Below are 26,621 nucleotides of genomic sequence, written 5' to 3'. Positions count from 1 at the left end.
TCTTTATCTTTTAACTTTATCTTGTGTCATTTTAGATTTCTTTGGCTATGTTTTTGAAACATCTTGAAAATGTGTGCAAATCTTTTGAATATATATATTTCTTTAAAAGACCTGTGGCTGATTCTACAAAAAGTCTTCTAAATCCTAATGTTGCTAATATCAGTGGTGCTCAAACTTTTTCATGTCAAGGACCCCTCAAAATGATGTATTTGCCCGCGGACCCCCATCTCAAAATATTTTTGATCCAAGGACCCCCCAGAAACAAAGATTTTAGTTAAAAATGTCCGCTTAAAAATATATACATAATCAAAGATTTGCACACATTTGTATGATTTTCCAAAAATAGCAGATCTACAAGCTCATAGCGCGGCACTCGGTTGTATACTGCCATTTGGTGGAAGATAAGCGAGTGAAAGCTGCTGGATGGCAGCATTCTGCTGACATCTAATACTTAGCACACATATTGCTTTTTTTCGATTAGAAAATAACAAAGACTTGAGATTGGCAAAATTGTTTTGCAAATGTATTTATTTCACACTAGAAGTCAGCAAAAAATCATATTGTATGATTTCTTGATATTGTGTGTCGTCTACACTTCAAAGCTCATTCTTCAGCCTCCTTGCCCTTTAAATAAACACAAAGGAGACACAAATCAGTGGTTGAAAATATGCATGAGTTGCCTTGTAATCGTCATCTTGTCGTTCCTGGTTAGACTGTTTTTGAAAAAAAAATTAATTGCAGTAATCTTATGCAAGACAATTTGATTATGCCGCATTAATACTTCTGATCATGGGCACCGGGGGACCCTAACTGATTCATTAGCCTGAGCCCTGGAACATGCCACAGATACCAGGCTAAAATACTTGTCATCTGTGAATTTCGTCGGGACAACAACCCCCTTTTTGTTTCTTGAATGTGCACCTTCTTGCAGTTCCTTATGTTCAAAATGTTGGCTATTTTGAAGTATTCTAAAGGTGAACTGTGTTTGTCGGTGGTACAAACAACTTGCAAAGAGGAATGGCCACCCTAGAGTCAACTCTGGTAAATATTAAGAAAATGCTCAATAATACCATTCCAATCTCACGACTCTTGGCCCTCAGCTTGTTGACCTGGGATTCAGCGATGTCTGCACGCTCCTGAGCCTCCTCCAGCTCATGATGCACCATCCTGTACCTGGACAGGTGAGTGTTGGCCTGCTCCTCCTGTTAGGGAGAAGATTTTCATGGAAATAAAAATAAATATTCGATACTGTAGCAACAGTAAATATTTTAATGCTTTGCTGTGCTGATGACATGAACAATACTTCTATACGATGATAGTGGCATGGAAAACACTCACAGCGTCCTCAGATAGTCTCTTGTAGGACTTCATTTTTAGCTGCAGCTTGTCCACCAGATCTTGAAGTCTAGTGATATTCTTCTTGTCCTCCTCAGCCTGTGGACAGTATAATCTTTACGAAACAAAAAACTAAAAGCAGTAAGATGTCCTAATTTGATGCGATATGTTTGCTCAAATCCCCCAGTTGGTTTGATTTGCATATCCTCAGAGCATTTGTGCACTCTCAGAGTTACAAATGGAAAAATTAACACTGGTGATTTTTCTGTGCAATAATAATGGGAAGTAATACAAGTAAAGAGAACAGTTGGCACTTTTTGTAAAGGCATATTTGTCATGCAGTGATGAAAATCCCTCATCCAATCAAGATGCACATGGGCACAGTAAACACACGCTAGAGTTTCCTGTTACTACTTCCACACAGTGAAAAGTATAATTCACACATCACTCTCTCTATTCTAATCATAGTCACAATGACTAAGTGTCTGTTCATCTCTTCAGTCTGTCTGTCACTCCATGGTGACATTATGCCCTCTAGGGGTCACATTACAACATACCATTGTCTTCAATCGGTCAGTTTAAATATTTTTGGGGAAAAGTATGACATTGTGATAATGAATGGTCATTATCCACTTAACTGAAAAGTGATGATTTTTTGTTACCTTTGTATATCATCATTCAGTCCGTACCTGGTAGCAGAGTTCCTTCACTCTCCGTTCATATTTGCGGACGCCTTTCACAGCCTCAGCACCACGTCTTTGCTCAGCATCAACTTCAGCTTCCAACTCACGGATCTTGACAATGAGAATTCCAGATTGTGACTACAGTACAGTGCTGCCAGAGATCTAAACATTTTGTGTAACGTAATGCAATATTTCCACATTGTTCACAACATACCCTAGCCTCCAGTTTCTGGAGATGCTTCTTGCCACCCTTCATGGCCAGGTTCTCAGCCTCCTCCAGACGGTGCTGCAGGTCCTTGACGGAGACCTCCAGGTTCCTCTTCATCCTCTCCAGGTGAGAGCCGGTGTCCTGCTCCTTCTTCAGCTCCTCTGCCATCATGGCGGCCTGCATCAGTCAACAGTTATAGTGAAGCAAAAATGTTTTTGTTTTATGAAATATCAATGGTGCTCAAAACCTTTTCATGTCAAGGACCCCCAAAATTATATACATTTGGCCGCGGACCCCCATCTCAAAATATTTTGTTCCAGGGACCCCCAGAAGCAAAGATTTGAGTTAAAAATGTTCGCTTAAAAAAATATGTATTCAAAGATTTGCACAAATGTACACGATTTTTCAAAAATAGCAGATCTACAAGCTCATGTGCGGCACGAATAGCCAAAGTATAAAATAATGGTTTAAGTGGTTAGAATAATAGCTAAAATCTAAAATGACACAGATGCTTTCCTGGTTTTAATGGGTTAAACTGTGATTATTGAAGCTAAATGTAACAGCAGCCCCATCCACGACAAGCACTTGTGTTGGAAATGTAAAACTCAAATGCAAACTTTAAAAACAAATTATATTCATTTGGGAGTTTTGAAAAGTTTGTTAGGGTTGAAATGTAAATGAAGTGATGTGAATGATAACGTAGACGGTAAGGTCAATCTCACATCGGTGATGGCTTTCTTGGCCTTCTCCTCAGCGTTTCTTGCCTCCTGGGTGGCATCTTCAACTTCACCTTGGACCTGGCCAAGGTCACCCTCCAACTTCCTCTTAGTGTTGATGAGGTTTATGTTCTGTAAAAAAAAAGTACAGTGAGGTGTTTATTTACCGCACACTCAACAGTAATAGTCATTGATAACACACACTGGATTGATAGTGATGAAATAAGTACATGTAAACCAACTGCGATGCCATATTGCGTAATTGGTAGAAAATACGTAATGTTTTGGGTGAACTACTCCTTTAAAGGAGGCTTCATACACTTTAAATCTTTAACCCATTAAGACCTGAGGCGATTCTTTAAAAAAAATCTAAATCCTAACAGTTTTTTGAAAAAAATATAAAAAATATTTTTTCACGATTTTTCAAAAATAGCAGATCTACAAGCTCATAGCGCGGCACTCGGTGCCGCGCTATGAGCTTGTATATCTGCTATTTTTGAATAGCCAAAGGCATCTAAAGTGACACAGATGCGTTCCAGGTATTAATGGGTTAAAGCTACAATCCATAAGCTTCATTTCAAAAGATGTCCAAACTACAATAAAGATGGCGGCGCATCCAATACTGTGTGTCACCACCTTTTTGCTATCAGGTGCCTTGTTGCTAAGCTAGTCAGGAACTACTTTATTGTAGAAATGATTCTTGTAATTTGTTATTTAAATTGGGATGCATATGATTTTCATGTTACCATATTTGGTAACCGTTTTCTAAAAGCCATAACTGACTCCGGGCCATGGTATATATCGTCATTATCGCATCTGATCGGCCTGACGCGATGTGGAGGGCTAAACAATGGGCTATTGTTCATTGTTATTTAAGTTATTGTTTAAAAATCCAGTCATTATAGATCAGGGTGGCGCAGCTCATTATCACAGCTCGTTATTATAGATTATTGATAACTGCCGTGAGAGATCATTGAACCTCTGACATTGACCTGTGAGTGCAGCAGCCCCGCACGCTCGCTGGCATCAAGCAGCTCCTGTTCAGCCACTTTGCGGCCTCTCTCTGTCTGCTCCAGAGCAACTCTCAGCTCCTCCATCTCAGCCAGCAACAGGGTGTTCCTGTGTTCTACGATGGCAACATGCTCCTTCATGTCTGCCTGTCCTCTCCAGGCGTCATCAAGGTGCAGTTGGGCATCCTAAGTTTATGGCAATACAACATGTTCAGTGGTGGAAAGTAACTAAGTACATTTACTTATGTACTGTACAATGTTGAGGTATTTGTACTTTACTTGAGTATTTCCAATTTCCAATACTTTTACTTCTACTCCACTACATCTCAGAGGCAAATATTGTACTTTTACTCCACTACAATTATTTGAAAACTTTAGTTACTAATTACTTTTCAGATATAAATTATGATATAATGAAACATACATTAACCACTTTAGCCCTATTTTATACATAGGCTATTTGAAAATAGCAGATCTACAAGCTCACAACGCGTCGCATCGCGACGCGTTGTGAGCTTGTAGATCGGCTATTTTCAAATATTTAGTACTTTTACTTTTGGTACTTTAAGTACATTTTGATGCCAATACTTTTGTACTTTTACTCAAGTACATTTTTAATTCTGGACTTTTACTTGTAACAGAGTATTTTCATATTGCAGTATTGGTACTTTTACTTAAGTAAAGAATTTGAGTACTTTATCCACCACTGAACATGTTGTTTGTAAAAGTATGCTTTTGACGCCCTTCTGATTGTGGATTTTTTTTATGTGTTTTAGGAGATTCCGCTGTACCTTCAGCTGCCCCTGGACGTTTCTCAGCTGTTTCTGAGCCTCGACGGCCACTCGGTTGGCGTGGCTCAGCTGAACCTCCATCTCATTGAGGTCACCCTCCATCTTCTTCTTGACCCTCAATGCATCGTTCCTGCTCCTGATCTCAGCATCCAGAGCGCTCTGCATCGTCTCCATCACTCTCTGGCTGTTCCGCTTGATCTGCTCGATCTCCTCCTCCTTCTCAGACACCTTCCTGTCTACTTCGCCTTTCAGCTGCGTGAGCTCCAGCTGAACACGGAGAATCTTGGATTCTTCATGCTCCAGTGTGGCCTACAAGTCAGACGTAATCATAGTGTCATTGACAACCGTCTTAAATGACCTACATTTGAGATCCACAAAGTGATTCAAAACTATTGTAAAGAGGCAGAATGTTCAGTATCACGGTCTGCAAAGAGGGTGCTGAAAACATGTTTCGAATACGCACACTATTCACTTGCCTTGTTAACAGAAAGACTGCAAATACAGAAAATAGAGTGATCAAATAGTAATAATACTTTTCAATAAATAGTACCGCTTTGCATTGTTTTCTGCAAATGAGCCATGTTTTACCTCAGCCTCCTCTAGAGCTGTATGTATTTCTGCCTTGTCTGCCTCCACCGCCTTCTTCCCCTTTTCCAGTTCATGAATGGTCTTTCCTGATTCACCAATAAGTTCCGTCAGATCAGAGATTTCCTCTGTTAAGAGAAATAAAACAGTACATACAGTATATATGATATATTAATTTGAGACAAATCAGTAAAATGTGGACAGTACATTCGCACAACAATAATATCTGTTAAAGGTAGGGTAAGTGATATTTTTTGGTTAAAACAAAAAGTATTTTTTTTAAAGGTTAAAATACTATATTTGCTATAGAGTGTTTGTTCAGTAACAGATGTCTCCCCGTCTCTCCAGCTCTTTAATAAACAGAAAATACATTTTTCGGTAGGTGTCAAAATCTCAGCCAATCAGGAGAAAGTACCAATTTTTAAGCTTAATTTGTATAGTGTTCCAGTTCCAATTTTGTCTGCTCATTTCTTAGTGTCATCACTTCCAATTTCACTTGTTTAATCTATATCCTGATTGAGTTCTCTATCCTGTTTGGATAAAATTGGAAATGAAACTGAAACTGAAACGAAAATGCATTTTCTGTTTTATAAAGAGCTGGAGAGACATGGAGACTCCTTATATGGACAGGACACTCTATAGTAACGAGCACTATCAGAACATAGACCCATTTTGCAATTATTTGAATAATTGCAAATCACTTACCCTACCTTTAAGTGGGCTCGGTTGACATACAGTACCATTGGCTGACAAAGCATGCTCATTGTTTAACCAATCAAAAAATGACATCAGCTCAGCGGCCTCATGATTAGAGTGTCGGCCTTGTTGGCTTGGGAACCGTTTGTTCCCAAGGCTACTTGCTAGACAAAATGACAGCACTTCAAATTGCACAGTCTGACATGTAACAAATGTAAAAGACGACCATAATCGCATCGTGTGAGGACAAATTTACGTTGCAGGTTCTTGTTCTCTCTCTTCAGGGTGTCAAGATGGTCCAAAGCTTCTTCATAGGAGTTCTTCATCTTGAAGACCTCAGTGCTGAGAGAACGAGCCTCTTTCAGAGATCCCTCCAGCTCAGCCTGGCTCTCCTCGTACTTCTGCTTCCATTCAGCGAGAACCTGGAAAGCAAACAAATGATCAGATCAGCAGAGACTTAGTAAGTTGTCTATGACAATGGACTGGGTGTATTTCAAAATATCTAACCTTGTCAAAGTTCCTCTGCTTCTTGTCAAGGTTAGCAGCCAGAGCATTAGCTCTCTCCACATCAACCATGAGGTCCTCCACCTCACCCTGCAGTCTCTGTTTGGTCTTTTCCAGAGAGGCACACTTTGAATTCACAGCCTCAATAGATTCCTCAGCATCCTGAAGACGCTGAGCAAGCTTTTTCCTGTAAAGACAAAAAGGTTTAAGTCAAAACACTGGTTTACTTTGGATGAAGTCATATTCCATTACATGAAATGTTTGCATCAGTCGTTACTTTGCTTCTTCAAGCTCCTCTGTGCGTTGGATAGCATCAGTCTCATATCTACTCCTCCACTGAGCCACCTCACTGTTGGCCTTGGACATTGCCCGCTGCAGCTCAGATTTAGCCTCCTGTTCCTCCTCATACTGCTCTCTGAGCAGATCAATATCATGACGAGAGGACTGGACAGAGTGGGCCAGGGATTGCTTTGCCTGATAATAATTACATTGAAACAATGGGGGGAAAAAAGAACAGGAACATGAATAATGTTCCTGACACTTAACCCATTAAGACCTGGAACGCATCTGTGTCACTTTAGATTTCTTTGGCTATTCAAAAATAGCAGATATACAAGCTCATAGCTTGTAGATCTGCTATTTTTGAAAAATCATGAAAACATTTTTTATTTTTTTTTCAAAAAACTGTTAGGATTAATAAAACATTTTAAGAATCTGACTCAGGCCTTAATGGGTTAATAAATAAATAGACTTGAGCCAGAAGAGATGATGTCATACCTTAACTTCCTCGTCAAGGTGCCTCTTGAGCTCCTCAATCAGCTGAATGAAGCCCGTTTTGCCCCGTGTCAGCTGGGAAACAAGTGTTTCCTTTTCCTCCAACTGGCGACCAAATTCCCCTGATTGGATGGAGGGAAACTCGTTTTCTGAAAACTGTTGTAGGCAGCAATGTGTGATAAGCTAATGTCCAGTATACTGAACCATTACATGGTCTGTTTTCAAACTCACCATTTTCAGTCATCAGCCTTGCTCTCTGAACACTAATGTCATTAAGTTGACGCACATGCTCATCGTTATTGGCCTTTATTTCACTTAGCTGATCCTCAAGAGAACGGCATATTTTCTCCAGGTTAAGCTGTCAACAAAAATCAGTATAATTTAGTACTAATTATTAATAATAATAATACATTTTATTTGTAACAATACAAATAAATAAATGTTGTTGGGACAAAAGGCTGTGAAACAAACCAAAAAAATCGACCTACCTTAGATTTGGCAACAGCCTCCATGTTGCTTGAAAGATCGTCGACCTCCATCTTGTATTCACTCTTCTCCTTCTCCAGTTTCTGTTTGACACGGTGCAGGTTGTCGATCTGCTCTCCCAGTTCAGCCACACTGTCGGCCTGTTTCTTACGGAGAGCTGCAGAGGTGGCCTCATGGTGCAGGGTGGACTCTTCAAGGTCACGACGCAGCTTCTGGAACTCAGCATCGCGCTTCTTGTTCATCTCAATCTGAACAGATGTTGCTCCACCTGCCTCTTCCAACCTCTCACTGATCTCCTCAAGTTCCCTGGAGAGATCTGACCTCTGTTTCTCCACCTTGGCCCGAGCCGCACGCTCAGCCTCGATCTCCTCCTCTAGCTCCTCGATACGAGCCTGTGACACAAAATACAAACTAGAAAAAGTGCTCCTCGGAGCACAGGTCTCCGCCAGGTCAGGTAGGTTATTGTGGCCTCCTGGTGGCGCTATAATAGGCCATTGTGAAAAGGGTGCCCGTTTCTTCTTAGGCCTTTCACGACAATCGTGATTTGAGGCATTTTGTTCCAAAAATGTGTTTTGCTAGATTAGACCTGCTGGTGGCGCTATAACAGGCCAATGTTAAAAGGGTGGCATTTCTTCCTCAGCCTAGTGGGAATGTGCGTGTAAAATTTCACGGGAATCGCAAGCTGAGTGCATAATTTTAGGCATTTTGTTCAAAACGGACCAGTCCTGCAAACTTTGGAAGCCCGCCTTAGCCAATGAGGATGGAATATGGGAAATGGGACAGATCCGTGTTCATCACATGGCTATAGAGATACTGTATACCGATTTGCATGACGTTTGGATAAAATCTGTAGGAGTAATATAAATAAATTGGTTTTGCACAAATCGGCCTCCTGGTGGCGCTATAACAGGCCCATGTGAAACATTTGGGGCAGAGGTTCTGAATTGGCATCCAGGGAGTGTGTGTGCACAGTTTCGCAGCGACCGGGCCAACGGTGCCAGAGATGAGCTGGTGACAGACGGACACACGGACGGACAGACGGGGACACGGACGGACGGACGGACAGACGGACACACGGACGGACGGACGGACACACGGACGGACGGACGGACAGACGGGGGGTAAAACATACTCTCTCGCCATGCCTTCGGCCTGGCGGAGACAATAATACATGGTCTTTAGCTTTATGCCACATCCCTGAGTTATAATTCAGTCATAAATAATTAGGATGAACAGTCCTTCGAGGATGATGCCACTGTATAAGGCGTAGCAGTGGTGGCCATTTTGTGGTGCCACAGATAGAAAACCCTTAAATTTGTCCCATAGAGATTTCCAGAAATATTGATATACATTATTTTAAGCCTGGAACCAAGACACCCAGGCTCCTGGTGAATACCTTGAATAAGGTGGACCTCAATTAGGGGTATTACTAAGCCAAATGAATGGAACATTACCTGCATGCATTTGAATGCTGCTGAATGGCAATATACTAGATTATATAGGTTCAAGGTTCAAGGTTCAAGGTTCAACTTTATTAATGTCCCAACAAAGGGCAAATAGGTTTACAACAAGAGTTAGCAAAACATATTACATACATTAAACATATCTCTCGCTGCTGGTCGCTGCGTGTGCAAGCGCCCTGTTCCCTCATTGCAAGAATTGGGGGGGGGGGGATGGAATGGAACGGGCAAAAAAGCACTACTCTCACGCCCTGAGGGGAGCGGGAAAAAAAGGAGCCCAGGTGGGGGGAGCAGGGGGGGGGGGGGGGAGGAGCGGGTGCAGGGACGCGAAGGCGTGTGTGTGCGGGTTATGTTACTGTGTGTGTGTGTGTGTGTGTGTGTGTGTGTGTGTGTGTGTGTGTGTGTGTGTGTGTGTGTGTGTGTGTGTGTGTGTGTGTGTGTGTGTGTGTGTGTGTGTGTGTGTGGAGGCCTGGAATTTGTCCTTGGTGTTTCACCCAGTCTAGTTATCTCGTTCGCTGGTGTCAGAGCGTTCGCTGGTGTCAGAGCGTTCGCTGGTGTCAGAGCGTTCGCTGGTGTCAGAGCGTTCGCTGGTGTCAGAGCGTTCGCTGGTGTCAGAGCGATAACACAGCGAGTTGTGAGGCTGTGGGAGACGTCCTTGATTGGGTTCCTACCCTATTTACACTTAATAGTGTTAAATACCTCTTTTACTGTGGTATAGTGTACATTATACAGTAGCTGTACTTTTCTCATAGTGTCTCACTGTAGTCACATCACCTGCAGTTCCTTGATTCTCTTCTGAAGCTGAGCCCCAAGTAATTGTTCATCTTCAATCTTGCTGAGGAGCTGGCTAGTCTCGAAATCCTTCCTTTTGATTCCAAATATAATCATGGGTGTTACAGGTGTACATTGCAAATAAGGATCATAAAAAATAATCAAGATTATCTTATCTTAACATTATACATACTTTTTGATCTTTTCCTCAGACTGCTGCTTCTCATTCTCCAGATCCATTATGGTTTCATGGGCCAGTTTCAGATCTCCTTCAAGCTTCCTCTTGGATCTCTCCAGGTCCATTCGAAGCTTCTTCTCTTGTTCCAAAGAACCCTCCAGCTGTTATAACAGAGAAAGATCATTTATTTTCTTGTTGTTCCTTTTCAGGACATTGAATTCACCTCACAGAATGGCCGTTCTTACGTCATCCACTTGCTGTTCCAGCTTGACCTTGGCCTTGGTCAGAGTATTGACTTTGTCCTCCTCTGTCTGGAGGTCATCGAGTGTCTGCTGATGAGCTTCTCCAAGGGCTTTCTTCTCCATGCTCAACTTGGCAATGATGTCATCTTGGGAAGACATTTCCTCAACCAAATTCTTGGCCTAAAAGTAATTGTCAATTTACATTGTCATGTAATTGTCACGCAATCATTTTCTCTTCTTGAAGTGTATTATGCTAGGAATAAAGTGGGGCGGCGTAGCACGACAATCGTTCACTTTTGTGATTAAAGCGCCAAATTTGGTAGAGGTGTTGATTGATATATTGGGAACAAATCTGGATATTGGGCCATCACAAATTCTCACCCTGGTGGGCGTGGCAGCCATTTTTCAAAATGGCCACCAGTGGTTGATCAAATCTTCCACATTTTTGTCATAGTAGGCCGAAATGTTGCTCAAGTATGTGAGTATGAAGGTGTGTGGGTGTGTTCATGCTAATTGCCTAAAACGGGGCGTTGCAATGGGAGTGGCCTAGATAACAGCAATATTTTGGGAGAATTGTTCAAATGGTGATACAAGCGTGAAATTTGGTACAAATCATCTTTGGAGATCACGCTTCGATTTAGGAAACCAGGCCACTCTTAAATCAAAGATGGCAGCCTTTTTTCAAGATGGCCGCCAATATTTGTTTTTGCATTTTTGCATATCTTTGCCTATAATCATTTGAGGTCAATCACCAGATCACCAAATGGCACTCCCATAGTATGTTTTTGAACATTTTCAAACAGGAGTTACCATTTATAACCATCTAAATTAAAACTTTTCAGAAACACGCCCTGCAACTGTGCTCACAGTCAAATTTAGGGATTAAAGCAAAACAAAATCGCATGAATGAATCTGTACAAAAAAAAATCCCATCTGGTTCTGTCTTCCTCAGTGAATCCGGCCACCTGCATGTCGTCTCTCACCGCATCCTTAAACCTCCAGGTTTTTGACGAATTTTTGACTTGATTTTCTTACCTTAATAAACATTGTCATAAATACTATATGCTTCCAGTGACTAGTTTAAAGTCTTCTTTCAATCACCATGATATGCGTTTTGGGAAATTATGATCCCATTTATTTTTAAATTGATGATAAAGTAGGGTGTGCTGGGGGGCGGGATGATTTGATTGACAAGCTACCCAACCAATAGCATTATTTCCGGTTGCGCAGGATATAACGTGATATAACGCGATATAGAAAGATGGCGGATTTGAAATTCCTGAACAATCAGCTTCATTTACGGTCTGTAGAAACCAATGGCGTCACTTTGTCCATACATTTTTACAGTCTATGTGCTACTCATACGCTGGCACCGTCACCGTAAATGGTACAGTAACTCCTGTTTGAAAATGTTCAAAAACATACTATGGTCGTGCTATTAGGTGATTTGGTAATTGACCTCAAATAATTATAGGTAAAGATATGCAGAAATGAAAAAACTGTCTTTTGGTCGCCATCTTGAAAATAAAAATGGCTGCCATCTTTGATTTATGAGTGGCCCGGTTTGGTTTCCTAAATCGAAGCGTGATCTCCAAAGATGATTTGTACCAAATGTCCCGCTTGTATCTCCATTTGAACAATTCTCCCAAATGCTGCTGTTATCTAGGCCACTCCCATTGCAACGCCCCCTTTTAGGCAATTAACATAAACACACCCACACACCTTCATACTCACATACTTGAGCAACATTTCGGCCCACTAGGACAAAAATTTGGAAGATTTGATCAACCACTGGCCATTTGAAAAATGGCTGCCACGCCCACCAGGGTGAGAATTTGTGATTGCCCAATATCCAGTTTTGTTCCCAATATATCAATCAACACTTCTGCCAAATTTGGCGCTTTAATCACAAAATTGAACGATTAGGCTGATATATCGTGCCACGCCGCCCCACTAGGAACTGATTTACAACTAAATGCAAATAGTTTACCTTGTTCTCAGTAGCATGTCTCTCCTTCTCCACTTTGGCCAAGGTGAGCTCCAAGTCATCAATGTCTTTCTTCAACTCAGAACTCTCATCCTCCAGTTTTCTCTTCTTGGCAGTCAGCTCAGCGTTCACTTCCTCCTCGTCTTCCAGTCTCTCAGACGTCTCTTTGAGCTTCGCCTCAAGCTGGATTTTTCCCTTAATGAGCCCCTCACACCTTTCTTCTGCATCAGAAAGAGTATCACCTTCCTGGAAGTCAATAAATGGTGGAAACATGGTTCATATAATTATTGATATTAATATTCTTCATCCTCCAGTCTTCCAGACAACAGGTTCTCACTCCCCTATAGTTGTAATCATAGGATGTGTTAAGTCAGTTAGTGGTCAATATAATTGTCAAAAAATGTCCTCCCTCAGTTTGACTCACTGATTGCATCTGAAGTTGCAAATCATTATTCTCTTGTAGGAGGGAAACCATCTTCTCTTCCAGCTCTTTCTTCTTGGCCAGGGCCTTTGCGAGTTCCTCCTTTGTTTTTTCAAATTCTTCCTTCATTTGGGCCATCTCCTTTTCAGTCTCAGCACTCTTCAGAAGAGGCTTTATTCTAAAGTACAGCTTCATCCATGGCCAATGTTTGACATTCATGAATGAGCGGATGTTGTATTGGATGGAGTAAATAGCTTCCCTGTTGATATAGGTCAAAGAAGGCAACAGATTAATTTAGAATTATCAATTAGTTAGCATATATATATATATATATATATATATATATATATATATATATATATATATATATATATATATATATATATACTGTGTGTGTGTGTGTGTGTGTGTGTGTGTGTGTGTGTGTGTGTGTGTGTGTGTGTGTGTGTGTGTGTGTGTGTGTGTGTGTGTGTGTGTGCGTGCACGCGCATGCTTTTACTAATGTGCTTATTACTAATACCACTCAAATAAAGTTTCTACCTCCGTGCCATCATCTTATCAAACTCTCTTCTCATGACGAATCCTCTGCAGATCGCCTGGGTCATTGTCACCAGTTGAACCAGTTTCGCATCCCTCATCTCCTCCAGCACACCCAGCAGACCAGCTTTGAAAAATACCTGTTGAACAGTTTTGGCGATATTGGCTTGACAAAAGAATATATATATTTTTTTTAAATTAAGTGAATAACAATCTTTATTACCTTGGTGTGTCCAAATCTGTACTGGGATTTGTCAATATCTATTGATTCCAGCAGTTTCTCTGAGGCCTTCTTATTGTCAATGAACTGCCCATCTGGGATGACACTGGCATTCAATACTTTGTATCTGGAAGAATTGTGGCAACAGGGATTATGAAAACATGTTATGGTAAGAATATTGTAATATCTATCGTAATATTGTAATACCTAATTATGCTCCCTCGTGTATTTATGTGGGACACCGTTGTACTACAGTCAGTATAAAGCAGGCTTTAGAGTCACTGTAGACCTTTACCTCTGCTTGAAGTCTGCATAGAGGATTCTGCTGGGAAAACCCTTTCTGCAGATTCTGATGCCTTCCAGCACACCATTACACCTCAGCTGATGGATCACCAGGAAGTTCTCCATAAGCCCTAAAACAATGCAAAGGTACTGGCATGAAATGACATGCCCTCGACTACGATGCACAAAGGATATGAAGATAAGATATATGATAAGGTATGATACTCAGACTGTACTATATTATATACACTGGATCCGGGATATGTGATGTTTAAGCTCTCAAAGTTAAATGAACACTGCAGAATGTACTGTGCATCACATTTTGGTTTATGAATACATACCTGGTGTTTTTGATTCATTGGGAATCAAGCAGCGCACAAAATGTGGATGAGTGCTTCTTAAGTTGGTCATCAGCTTCCCCAGGTTTTCCTGTTGGATATACAGGTGCAATATAATGAGAATTTCCATGGAATGGTATAATTATATTAGGGCTGCTGCCGGTGATAGAACATGGGATTTCTGAAGCGTCCATATGTTCTGATTTCTGTTCAGATTTTTCTTGTGGACACATTCTCTAATTAGGTTTCTTTCTATTTAGACAGAAAAAAACAAAAACGACATCAATATACTTGAATGAATGCCAGAATGTATTTAGTTAAACACAAATAGAAAATCTGTGCGTATGCATGGTGAAAAGCTGTTAATTCCGCACTGAATAAACCCCTACAATTGTTTGCAATTAGTTAAAGTTTTAAAAAAAAACATTTTACCCTGAAGACAGCTGAAACCGTCTGGAAGGAACCACCCTTCTTCTTCTTCCCCCCCTTCTTTGCTTTTGCATCTGCAAAATATTCATAGTTATTGTTACGGTTGTTTTCAAGCACAGTTTACAGTAACTAGATTTTCAGATTTTCAAATCCAGCCCTATATTGCGCTGATCAGAGCAATGGTCACCGGTTATGGCCATTTGAAGTGTTAAACACGGCTGTAGTGGCCAATATGTATGCAATTTAGTTTTTTGGGTGTGACTATTTTCATGGCAGACCACTGAACAGTGTTTGTGCCAAGTTTGGTGCGTTTCGGAGCAACGGTGCACCCAGGGGCCTGCATGGTGGAGCCCCTGGGGGCCACATGGGGCCCCTGGTGTGGCTATTCTGATGGAAGACACCTGAACGGTGTTGGTGCCAAGTTTGGTGCGGATCGGACAACGGTGTGCCTCGCAGGTTCACATGTTACGTTTGTGACGTCCACCCACCGTCCGTCCGCCCGCCCGCCCGCCATCGGTTGACCCTGAAAAAACGTTTCTATATCAGTGGTTCTCAATCTTTTTCATGTCAACGACCCCCAAAATTGTATGTATTTGGCCGCGGACCCCCATCAAAATATTTTGTTCCAGGAACCCCCAGAAGCAAAGATTTGAGTTACAAATGTTCACTTTAAAAAAATATATATATTCAAAGATTTGCACACATTTTCACGATTTTTCAAAAATAGCAGATCTACAAGCTCGTAGCGCGGCACTCGGTGCCGCGCTATGACCTTGTAGATCTGCTATTTTTGAATAGCCCAAAGTGTAAAATAATGCTTTTGAGCTCAAATCTAAAAATGACACAGTTCCAGGTCTTAAGGGGTTAATATCGGATAGGAAGATGGCTCATACCTTCTCCTGAACCAGCATGGGATGCATAGAGCAGAGCCAACAGTTTCATTGGAGACTTCTGGTAGAGCTGAATAACAGAGTCATTCAGCGGGTCCTTGTTCTTGTCGAGCCAGCCTGAGATGTTGTAATCCACCGTGCCGGCATAGTGGGCCAGGGAGAAGTGGGCCTCAGCCTTGCCTTTCCCAGGCTTAGGCTTCTCAAAGGCCTTGGTTTTGCCAAGGTGCTGGTCATTGAGCTTGTTCTTGAAGGTGGTGTCTGAAGCCTTTGGGAACATGCACTCCTCTTCGAGGATGGAGAAGATGCCCATTGGCTGATGAACAAAATTAAAATATGAAACTCTGCTGCAATGGCACAATGTAATTTGTTCATTCTGTTCTCATTGTGAAACGCGGTACCTTTTCAATGAGCTCAATGCAAGCAGCCAGATCCATGCCGAAGTCAATGAACTCCCATTCAATCCCCTCTTTCTTGTACTCTTCTTGTTCCAGGACAAACATGTGGTGGTTGAAGAACTGTTGCAGTTTCTCATTGGTGAAGTTGATGCACAGCTGCTCCATGCTGTTGAACTGGAGGTGGAAAAAAACGACAGAAAACGAAACAAAAGTTGTGCTGTGCATTTCTCCTGCTTGTTCACTATTATTAAAACATTGCTTTTGTGTTTCTTACTCACATCAAAGATTTCAAACCCAGCGATGTCCAGCACACCAATGAAAAAGCTCCTGGACTGCTTGGTGTCCAGCATCTCATTGATTCTTACAACCATCCATAAGAACATTTTCTCATAGACAGACTTGCACAGAGCAAAGGTTGAATTGTGCACCTAGATTAGACAAGATCATTTGTTTCCTGGTTATACAGGACAGACGTTATTTGTCATATATATGTATGAATTAAGTTTTGAATGTTAATGTAAATTACCTGTGGTACAGTTTGACCTTTGGTGACCATTTCATTGCCAACCTTGACTCTTGGGTAGCACAGAGCCTTCAGCATGTCAGCTGAGTTCAGGCCCAAGAGGTATGCAATTTTATCAGCCTCTAATTAGGACAGAAACATATTTAAAAAAAGAATCGTGTTAAATACGATTTTTTTTTAAAGTCAGTAATAGTTATCTACTTTTACATTTAATAGTTAGTTTCCTTTAGCTTGTGTTATTGATGTATACTTATTAGAGAGATAAATAAAAGAGACAGATATTTCAATATTTGGATACCCAATCTGTATGACATTAAGATGATGTACAGTAGTCCAGTATATATGGACTGTAGTGTAGTGTGCCCCAGTGCTTCTCAAACTCTTTCATTTCAAGGACCCCCCAGTTTGGTACGCATCAGGCCACAGACCCCCATAACTCAGAGAGTATACAGTGTACAGAACCAAATGGACCCTAACAGACCTGTAAGGGTCCATTTGGTTCCTCCTAACTCATTAGTTCTCAAAGTGGGATATAGCATCGTAATCCATTAACCACTTCCTTTGACATGAAAAAGTTTGAGAAACACTGTCCAAACTATCAACGGTTTAGCTGGGGACCCCCTTGAAGGACCCCTGGGGGTCCCCGGACCCCACGTTGAGAACCGGTGCTGTGTACCCTCATTGCCGTCAGGCTCCGCCTGCTCTTCACGTTGCTTCTGCTTGAACTTCATGTTCCCATGATGCATCACTGCACCGGTCAGCTTGTAGATGCCAGTCTTCTCATCCGCAGTGAAGCCCAAGATATCAATGGCAGTCTAGTAACATGAAGGATCATTGGTATGTTGAACCACTGTCAACCAGGCGTCTCTATTCTGGGCATGTCATAGGGCTTTAACCCATTAAGACCTGGATCTGTGTCATTTTTAGATTTGAGCTAAAAAAGCATTATTTTACACTTTGGGCTATTCAAAAATAGCAGATCTACAAGCTCGTAGAGCGGCACCGAGTGCCGCGCTACGAGCTTGTAGATCTGCTATTTTTGAAAAATCGTGAAAATGTGTGCAAATCTTTGAATATATATATTTCTAAAGCGAACATTTTTAACTCAAATCGTTGCTTCTGGGGGGGTCCCTGGAACAAGATGTTTTGATGAGGGTCGGCGGCCAAATACATATCATTTTTAGGGGTCCTTGACATGAATTAGTTTGAGCACCACTGATATAGAAACATACGTTTTTCAGAAAACTGTTGGGATTTAGGAGACATGTGGAATCGGCTTCAGGTCTTAATGGGTTAAGTTGTTAAGTTGGTAGCGTTGTTAGCGTTGTTAGCATTTAGTTTTTATGCACCAAATAACTGGAACAAACTCCCAGAAAGCTGCAGGTCTGCTGCCACTCTTATTTCTTTTAAAACACAACTAAAGGCCGCTGGCCGCTGCCTTTAATTGAGTTACTTTTCTTTTGTTTCTGTTATTTGTATTGTATAATTGTGTTTCCATTGCTTGATGTTCTGTGTATTAAAAGCACATTGAATTGCCTTCTTGTTGAAATGTACAAATGTACTTTTTTCCCAAACATCATGTACATATACTTGCTATTACATACGCTATCTGTATGTACAGTATATACTGTATCTATTTTGTATTATTTGACCAGTTTTAATCCTGCGTTTTCCCCCTTTTTTTCTCTCCTACTCTCCCTCCTCTATCCACTCTCTTCTCATGGAAACAACTAAATGGAGAGTGCACGAAAAAACACATTTCACACACTTCTACACTTGTAAACCTGTGATGTGACATTACAGCTGATTCAGATTCTAGATCGTCACCATCTCTGTGAAGAGACTATACTGATTGTTTTTGTTCACTTCCACACTGAATGAGCATACTCATTTTTTCTAAATGGCATTTGATTAGATTTTATTCACCGGCGAAATGTAGAAATTATAGTTCTACTTACATCAGTGGCGATGAATTCTTCAACATCATCGATACTCTTGACGGCGATTTCACCCTGACTGATCATGTGATAGTCATAAGGGTTCTTGGTGATCAGGAGAGACTCTGAAAAAGGTTGATTGATGTACAACATACAGTATGACTACAGGTGTAGCAAAGGTTTGATGTAAAAAACAAACAAACAAACAAAACTCTCCTACCTAAAAGCTCAGGTTTGTGGCCAGTCATGAGCTGATAGAAGATATGGTAGCTTCTCTCAGCACACAGCTGGAATGTTACTCTTGACTTCTCCAGTAGATCTATAAAACAATGCATTAAATGTGTGTGGTTTACAGTATCCACATTTACCAGTAAACTGTATATAATGACACAGTATGCAAGATACTTACAAGTTTCGATGTCAGCAGAAGCCAGCTTTCCAGTTGATCCAAAATGGATTCTGATGAATTTACCCTACATGACAATTCATTTGTAAATCAACATTTTTGGATAAAACGCTTTCTTTTTAAATAGCAGGATTTTATCAGGTAAACTTACAAAACGGGAGGAGTTGTCATTCCTCACAGTCTTGGCATTACCATAAGCCTCCAGCAGGGGGTTGGCTGCGATGATTTGATCCTCCAGTGACCCCTTAAAATAGTGTGATATGTTATGTATTTGTAATTAACATTTGGTGTGTGTGTGTGTGTGTGTGTGTGTGTGTGTGTGTGTGTGTGTGTGTGTGTGTGTGTGTGTGTGTGTGTGTGTGTGTGTGTGTGTGTGTGTGTGTGTAAAAGTAGTACATATAGGTAGTGTTAGAAACCTGTACCTGCATTTTTCCAGCAGCTGCTGGCTCAGCTTTCTTCCCTCCAGACACTGCAATTGTTGCAAAGTACTGGATGACACGCTTGGTGTTCACAGTCTTTCCAGCACCAGATTCTCCGCTACAACACAGATCATATTTATAAACATGGCATTTAAATGAACTGTGGCTGTCATTAGTCCACTTCAACGCTCTTAATATTAGACTCACGTAATGAGGATTGACTGGTTCTCCCGATCTGTTAACAAAACATAGAAATGTGAGAACAGCATCTCATTTATCATGCTCATTTAGCTATTACACGTTAACAAGTGACCATGGACTGATAGAATGAGATCTTAGAGATGTGCTCTTCACGTGCTGCAGGAGTTCAGGGTGCATATAGTCTCTTAATTGATACCTTGGAGCATGAACTGATAGGCATTGTCGGAGATAGAGAAGATGTGTGGAGGAGCCTCAATCCTCTTTTTCCCCCTGTATCCTGCCACGACCACAGCATCGTACACTGGGAGCCACTTGTAGGGGTTCACAGTGACACAGAACAGTCCAGAGTAGGTCTGTTTGAAAAAGAGAATATGTATTTTAAGCCCAGGTTAGTGGCAATACGTACAAAAACTAATTAAGCTGCATCTATGGTGACAGTTGAACTTACATAGAGCATCCATGCTGCATAGCGCTCTTTGAGGTTATACAGCACAGAGGGCTCACTGAGGTGGGTCATCATGGCCATGTCCTCAATTTTGTCATACTTTGGGGGATTCATGGGGAAGATGTCATCCTCTTTCACAGTGAGGGTCTGCACCAGGAAAGCAAAGGAACAGTCACGTAATATACAGCACCGTTGATGGGTAAGAAATGAGTGACAGTGGTCAACAATACAACAATACACAATCTCTGGCCTAAGCTATGACAGTGGCTTTGTCCCCCTCTAACCTGACGCACTATGGATTCAGTACCCCCCCTTACCGTGATTTCTGAATCCAATCAATCACACCCTTTACTAGGAAAATGTGAGAGAAATCCATACAGTAGCTACTAGCTAGCATATGAAGTTATGAATGAATGCTAATTACTAACCCACTTTTTGAAGAATATAACAAATAAGAAATGGAGTGAAGGAGTTGCAATTAGTGCCTCCTTTAACAGATGCCAGTAAGGGTCCATTTGGTTACCTTTGTACACCCTCTGAGTTGGATAAATTCATGGAACACTGAGGACTTTTCTTTGTATTGTAACATCTTACAGTATACATGTATGCTCACCTTTCCATTCAGAGTTTCAACAGTGGCTTTGCCACCCTCCTTCTTCACGAGTTTCCCCTTGAGGTACATCTCAGAGGGTTCAGCCACATAGTACGCTGTTTTAGCATCAAAGGGAAGGTTCTGGCACTCTATCCTCTCTTTCTCAGTCTTCCGGAGGTATAGGGCAGCCGGCCCAAAACATTGCATGTCCGGATCACCCATGATGGCTCTGTTCCCATTGAAAAATAGAGAATGTAAAATCGTTTATTACATTTTACAAACTAGATACTTGTTTGATGTTGGCCAACACAGTGAACATATAAAACTATCAAAAGTTCTATAAGTAAGACATTTTAAGTTCATGTCATAATGTTTCTCTTCATGAACTTGGAAAGTTAGTTCTCTAATGTGTCGTCGCCATTTCATTCAATACAGCCTGCAAATCAAAGTCATGCAAGGCAGGTAAATCCCCAATTCAAACCTTGTGTTGCAGAAGTCTTTGCATGTACTATATTATTTTACCTTTTCTGGTGACTTCAAATTGATTCGGCTGTTATGCTGACACCTGATGAAATTCAGAAGAGAAAGTCCAAGCCTCATGAAGACTACAGAATATACTGTACATGTACATGTATAACCTTGAGAAAGAATTGATGTTCAACTGAGCAAAATGGGAAAAGAAAAAAGGAGAAAAAATGCAAAGTGAGAAAATAAAAAGTCTCACCTGCGTCTCAGCCTGTTTGTCCAAAGCTTCTGAATCTGAAGGAGTCTGTGACTGCTTCTTTTATGGACTCATCACTGACCACCAGGGAGGAGCAGCCCTCCCGTTTTGGTCATTACCATCACATCGTGGGTGAACTTTAACTGACGGATGTCTATCCCATGTTAGCATCAGGACTGCTGTCACCTTATACTGCACAGTGAACACAAACATTAAGTGAAACCCTAGACACAAACTGAGTTGAAGCGATCAGTGATGATGGCATGTTATGGAATAATTAATATTTCACCATAACTTGTCTGGCACAGCTTTGCATTGCTAGGTGAAGTAATACATGTGTGTTTTACTAAGACACTGTCAATACCTTTGTTTGGGTTGGGGGGGGGGGGCTAAAATAGACTTCAGATATGCCCAAAAGTTTATTTTGTACAAGTGAACACAAAAATAAGCATTACTTTATACACTTAAACCCTATATACTTAGGTCATCCAGAGGTCTATACTTCTTGTTTCCCTTTACACCAAATCTCACGTGTAGCATTGCGACACATTCTGAGCTTGGAGATGTGGGTATTTTCGCCAAATGTTTGTCAAATGTTAACCTATTACGACTAGGGATACTTGGGTTCATGTGGTTATAAGCAGGAACATTCTTTCAAACATCTCTCGAGTAGAGCGACAAATGTTCACTTATTACGACTAGGGATACTTGGGTTCATGTGGTTAAGCAGGAACATTGTTTCAAACATCTCTTGAGTAGAGCGACAAATGTTCAGTTGAATCTAATTTAAGATCCCATTATAACCCATTAGCTTCTGCACTTCCACTCCTCCCAGGCGAAAGATGACACCAAAGGCGTTGTGTTAAATGCATTCTCTTGTGGTATACGATTAAGTTGCAATAAAAGGTGATATTCAATATGTCTGGCCTTTCTTTGTGGTCTTATTAGGAGTTAAAGCAAATATAGCCTCCAGCTGATTCATGCCCAAGCTCTTACTATTGCAATTGTTGACAAATGCATTGAGTCCCTCTGCTAATTGTGTGTCGCATGCCTTTCAGCAGCTAGCTGAGCATTTCCAATGTAAAATGTATCCAAACTGTTGCAACTTATTTCTGGTTCAGAGAATCAGTATTACTGTATAACATGAGCACAGGATGATTCCATTCACTTTTCTTCTTTGTAAGTAAAGGTTTGTCATCTTCAGTAGCGCAGTGTTTACTGCATGGTACAGTACTGTAAGTACTTTGGGTTTGATATGTCTGCCCTGCACTGCTATAAATGCATGACATTATAAAACATTACAAGTGCTGAAAACATGAGATGTGCTAAGTGTGTTTGTACAGTGGCTCATGTCTCATATGTCTATAATAATGATCGGCATCATAATGACTATTGCAATTCTAGTGTGCTGGCAGCTGGCACTGCTGGGCGTGCTTTACTTAAGTACTATACTTTTACTTTTACTCCACTACATCTCAGAGTCAAATATTGTACTTTTAATCCACTACAATTATATGAAAACTTTAGTCACTAGTTACTTTGTAGATTTGGAATATTATTACAAAACACACAAACCACTTCATCCCTAAATATATTTCGGCCATCTGAAAATCTACAAGATCTACAATCTACAGTCTACAAGCTACAAGCTAGAAGCTACAATCTACAAGATCTACAAGCTCACAATGCGTCGCATTAATTGTGAGCTTGTAGATCTTTTGTTTTTGGCGAACAATCCTCCCAGAATAGGGATGCTGGGGTTCAAGCGGTTAACAAAACGGCACCATGACTTATTGTTTTTATTGTCTTATTGTTGTTATTGATTGCTGAATTGTTTTAAAAAAAAAGAAAACTAAAGAAAGTGCAATTGTACGCTGCTTTTTTCATTCATGAATAAACTGCACTTTTCCATGTCCCAAATGCCTCCCTGTATACAGGATCAATATGAGGTTTGTCCACTTGATCAAGTACAGTAACTAAGCTATTTCCATTTTTTCCACTTTTTGACCATTTCTTATATTTCCGGGGTGGTTAAACCTGCCATGAATGATATTACTCTTACAGTTTCATAATTAATTAACATAATAAAGTAATAACAAATATTAATTTGTACGAAACTATAACATAATAAATACATATTGAAATAATCAAATATGTGTATGTGTTCCAGCATGGCCTGGGATTTACTCACTTTTACAATTAAACAACAAGCACACAGAAAAAAGGAAATGGAAATTAGGATGCTGAGCTGAAGTGAAAAATATCAACAGCATTTAATCACCAAATATCAGATATAAACATTTAGTATGTGGCTGACAAAATCTTTACAAAGTTAGCCTTCTCTTCTGCTTACTGCTTTTGCATCTGTACAAAAATGAGGTGACATTGGAGACCGGCACAAATAGAGCAAACTCTCCCAAGTAAACAACAATATATCAGCAAACTAAAAGTAGAAATTACAGCAGAACATTAACATTCTCATTATTTCATAAGCTGATAAAAGAAAACGACAAGGACGGTTTTGTAAACTGCTCATAGTGCCCACCCCGCAAACTTCAAAACATTCAGTTTCCCTTCAGTTCAATACAAACAATGTTTGCATTACCACAAAAAAAATCGGTACTTCGACCTCATTAAGAGACAACATAGGTCGTTTATAAAAGGACATCTCTGAAATTACCTACATGCCCCCACCCTTGTTATAGCCTGCAAACATGATTTTAATTATGTGTATTCATAACACTTGGAAGGCGTCTTCCTAATTCTATGATAAAAGTCGATCAGGCAGTAGTAGGTTTCTTCATAATTCCAAACCTTTTCTGTGCTTTGTCCTAAAGAACTAATTGGTAAAATACTGCAAATTGGGCTTCACTGAAGTCAAACTTTAAACTTCATTTTAGTAAACAGTAAACCTAACCCTGAAGCCCTCTCATGCCCATATCACTCAAAAATGTCCATAGCAGGCACCCTTCATTCTCTATGCAGTATCGGAGAGCTGGGTGTGGAAAAGGAATGTAAATTATCCATCATTACACTAACTGTATGTACATAAATCTGTAATTCTTCCAAAATACCATGCAGTTAAATATTTTAAAACCAAACATTGCAAACTACAACACTGACCTCGACAACAGCAATACATTGTAGGTTATAAAGAGCAATTTTACAAAATGCCTTCCTTCAATGTGCTGCACTCTACAGTGTATTTAAGGTCTTTCAATAATGCAAATACATACTGTAAATATCAGATCAATTAATGCAGCGGTTCTCAAACTTGGACCCCCAGTTTGGTATACATTACCAAACTGACATTTAGTCCTTAAGCCGCAGGGGAAACCCCCGGAACTCTCTCAAGGACCCCTGGGGGGTCCCCAGCGACCCCACTTTGAGAGCCATTGAATTAATGCTTCTTTAAAAAAGCAACGTTTGTGCTGAGGTCTCCAAACAGTGTTGAGCTTTAATCTGCTTCACCAGGTCCCCCCCATGCGTGGGATCAGCAGAGATGCACTACTGTCTGCCCCATGCGTGGGATCAGCAGAGATGCACTACTGTCTGCACAATACATAAAACATTCACTCACTTCAGTCGATCATTCTGGAAACTATTATGCTAGGCTTTAAATATAACGTTTTTGTGTTCTTATTTTTTTTTTATCCAGAGTGCAGATGAAATGAATTAGAAAATAAAACAGACAAGAGTCTGTGCTTTGAACCAGGATTGAACCACAGTGTAGTAGATAGAGAGATGACACTTTGCCCCTCCTTAAAGCATTACTTCACCACTTTTCAACATATCTTCATATAATAGGTCCTCACTAATGCTCATGATAAAATGGTACAATTTTTTTCTAATCAGTCTGTGTCTCAGAGGAGGGCTGTAGACAGTTCAGAAACCCGTCTACCAGTGACATCATCGATGGGGAATCCAAGCTAATAGAAACTGCAGGCTTTGTATTCCTGGAAAGTTGCAATGCAGTAATAGATCCCACTGTTCTCGCCTTAATAAAAATCGGAATAAAAAAGTTGTAATCTTTTTGGAAAAAGAAATCCTGCCTAACGATGATGTCACTGGTAGACGGGTTTCTGGACTGTCCACAGCCCTCCTATGAGACACAGACCAAGTAGATTTTTTTTAAATCATTTTATCATGAGCATTAGTGAGGATCCTATTATATGAAGATATGTTGAAAAGTGGTGAAGTCGTCCTTTAAGCCTATCATTTATACTTTGTCGCATTTACTCTTCTGGTCTTTCTATAAAACAACAGGATAGGAGCATGCTCAATAGAGAGGGGGGGGAGGGGGGCAGTTGGTACTGTACCGTCTCACAATAGTGCAGTCAGTGTGCAGTAGAATTTTGTACTATTATCCCTCATCCGTTCCAAGAGAGAATCAGAATCGTTCCGAGGGTTTGTTTCTGATCTATGAGTCCATTCAGAAGTTGTGCTCTTCCATTGCAAACCTTAGAATTCAAAGAGTGTCATTTTCATGGGGCTGCAGGAATAGTGTCCAAAAGATCCAAGATCCAAAAAAGTTCCTGCCATCCAATCGGAGTGCAACAAGGCACTACTGGGTGGAAACCAGGCATACAGAACGGAGAAAACAAACATCTTACAAATACGTAAGGAGAGAAAAAAAAAGGGGGGAAAGAAAGGTAATTAAAATGTCCCATTTAACTCTGAAACCAAATAAAGGTTTGATCAAATTGTAACACAAAATGTAATGCCAGGACTTTACTTTGGTAAAACATTGTTTTCATATCTTTACTCCACATTATGATCATGAACAGTCAACCACTAATATGCTGGCACTCTGGGATGTTAAAGGAGTAGTTCACCCCCAAAATACCTTTTTTTTCTATGGATTACTCACCCCATGGAGCCTTGAATTCATGGATATTTTTTTTGTTTTTGTCGCATTCCTTCCTTTATTATTTGATTATAATAAATTTAGCCCCATTGATTCCGGTAGGAGACACAAATGCATTTGTGTCTCCTACCGGAATCAATGGGGACAAATTTATTATAATCAAATTATTGGCTTAGGAATGCCACAAAAACAAAAATAAATCCATGAATTCAAGGCTTCATGGGGTGTGCAATTGATAGAAAATAAGTCATTTTTTGGGTGAACTCCTCCTTTAAGGTTTAATTTTCTCTTCTGCCTATAGCGTAGCCATTTACTGACATTTATTTCAAAAGCCACAGAGTCTACTCTTTAGTGCCAGAATCACCACACTTTTAATCACGAATTTACCACTTTCTCTCATCTGTGGCAAATGTGAATTAATTCAGATAACATTTAGACTGTCATCAAAATCAATGTAAGAGCCTGAACAGTTTCAATGGAATCTATGGATCTCTGGAACAGCTGATATTTATGTTTAACCATTCATGAACTCATATAAAGCTATGCACACAAAACATGTAAATGATCTCCCA

General features: G+C 40.5%; 1 protein-coding gene across 1 annotated transcript; it reads right to left on the bottom strand.

Moving 5' to 3' along the window:
• Positions 1–594: 594 nt before the first annotated feature.
• LOC308082144 (myosin heavy chain, fast skeletal muscle-like) lies at positions 595–20,683 on the bottom strand (the record flags this gene model as incomplete). Its single annotated transcript, XM_080423806.1, has 39 exons — positions 595–624; positions 1,071–1,202; positions 1,339–1,434; positions 2,025–2,129; positions 2,233–2,403; positions 2,949–3,074; positions 3,935–4,138; positions 4,744–5,052; positions 5,332–5,456; positions 6,281–6,446; positions 6,532–6,715; positions 6,806–7,002; positions 7,306–7,424; positions 7,534–7,660; positions 7,791–8,180; positions 10,023–10,113; positions 10,213–10,358; positions 10,443–10,619; positions 12,430–12,672; positions 12,851–13,106; positions 13,388–13,524; positions 13,608–13,731; positions 13,900–14,017; positions 14,228–14,315; positions 14,657–14,727; positions 15,547–15,856; positions 15,942–16,112; positions 16,217–16,366; positions 16,465–16,583; positions 17,138–17,276; positions 18,420–18,523; positions 18,619–18,717; positions 18,808–18,871; positions 18,956–19,048; positions 19,227–19,341; positions 19,431–19,458; positions 19,621–19,777; positions 19,873–20,016; positions 20,483–20,683. The coding sequence occupies 39 exons, from the start codon at positions 20,681–20,683 to the stop codon at positions 604–606; spliced, it is 5,817 nt and encodes a 1,938-aa protein (XP_080279932.1). The 3' UTR covers positions 595–603.
• Between the last annotated feature and the right edge of the window lie 5,938 nt (positions 20,684–26,621).

Source organism: Gymnoscopelus braueri (genome assembly GCF_963280865.1).
Source record: "Gymnoscopelus braueri genome assembly, chromosome: 3".
Classification (NCBI taxonomy): domain Eukaryota; kingdom Metazoa; phylum Chordata; class Actinopteri; order Myctophiformes; family Myctophidae; genus Gymnoscopelus; species Gymnoscopelus braueri.
The sequence above is the reverse complement of the archived record's forward strand: the minus strand, read 5'-3'. Positions and strand labels throughout refer to the sequence as shown.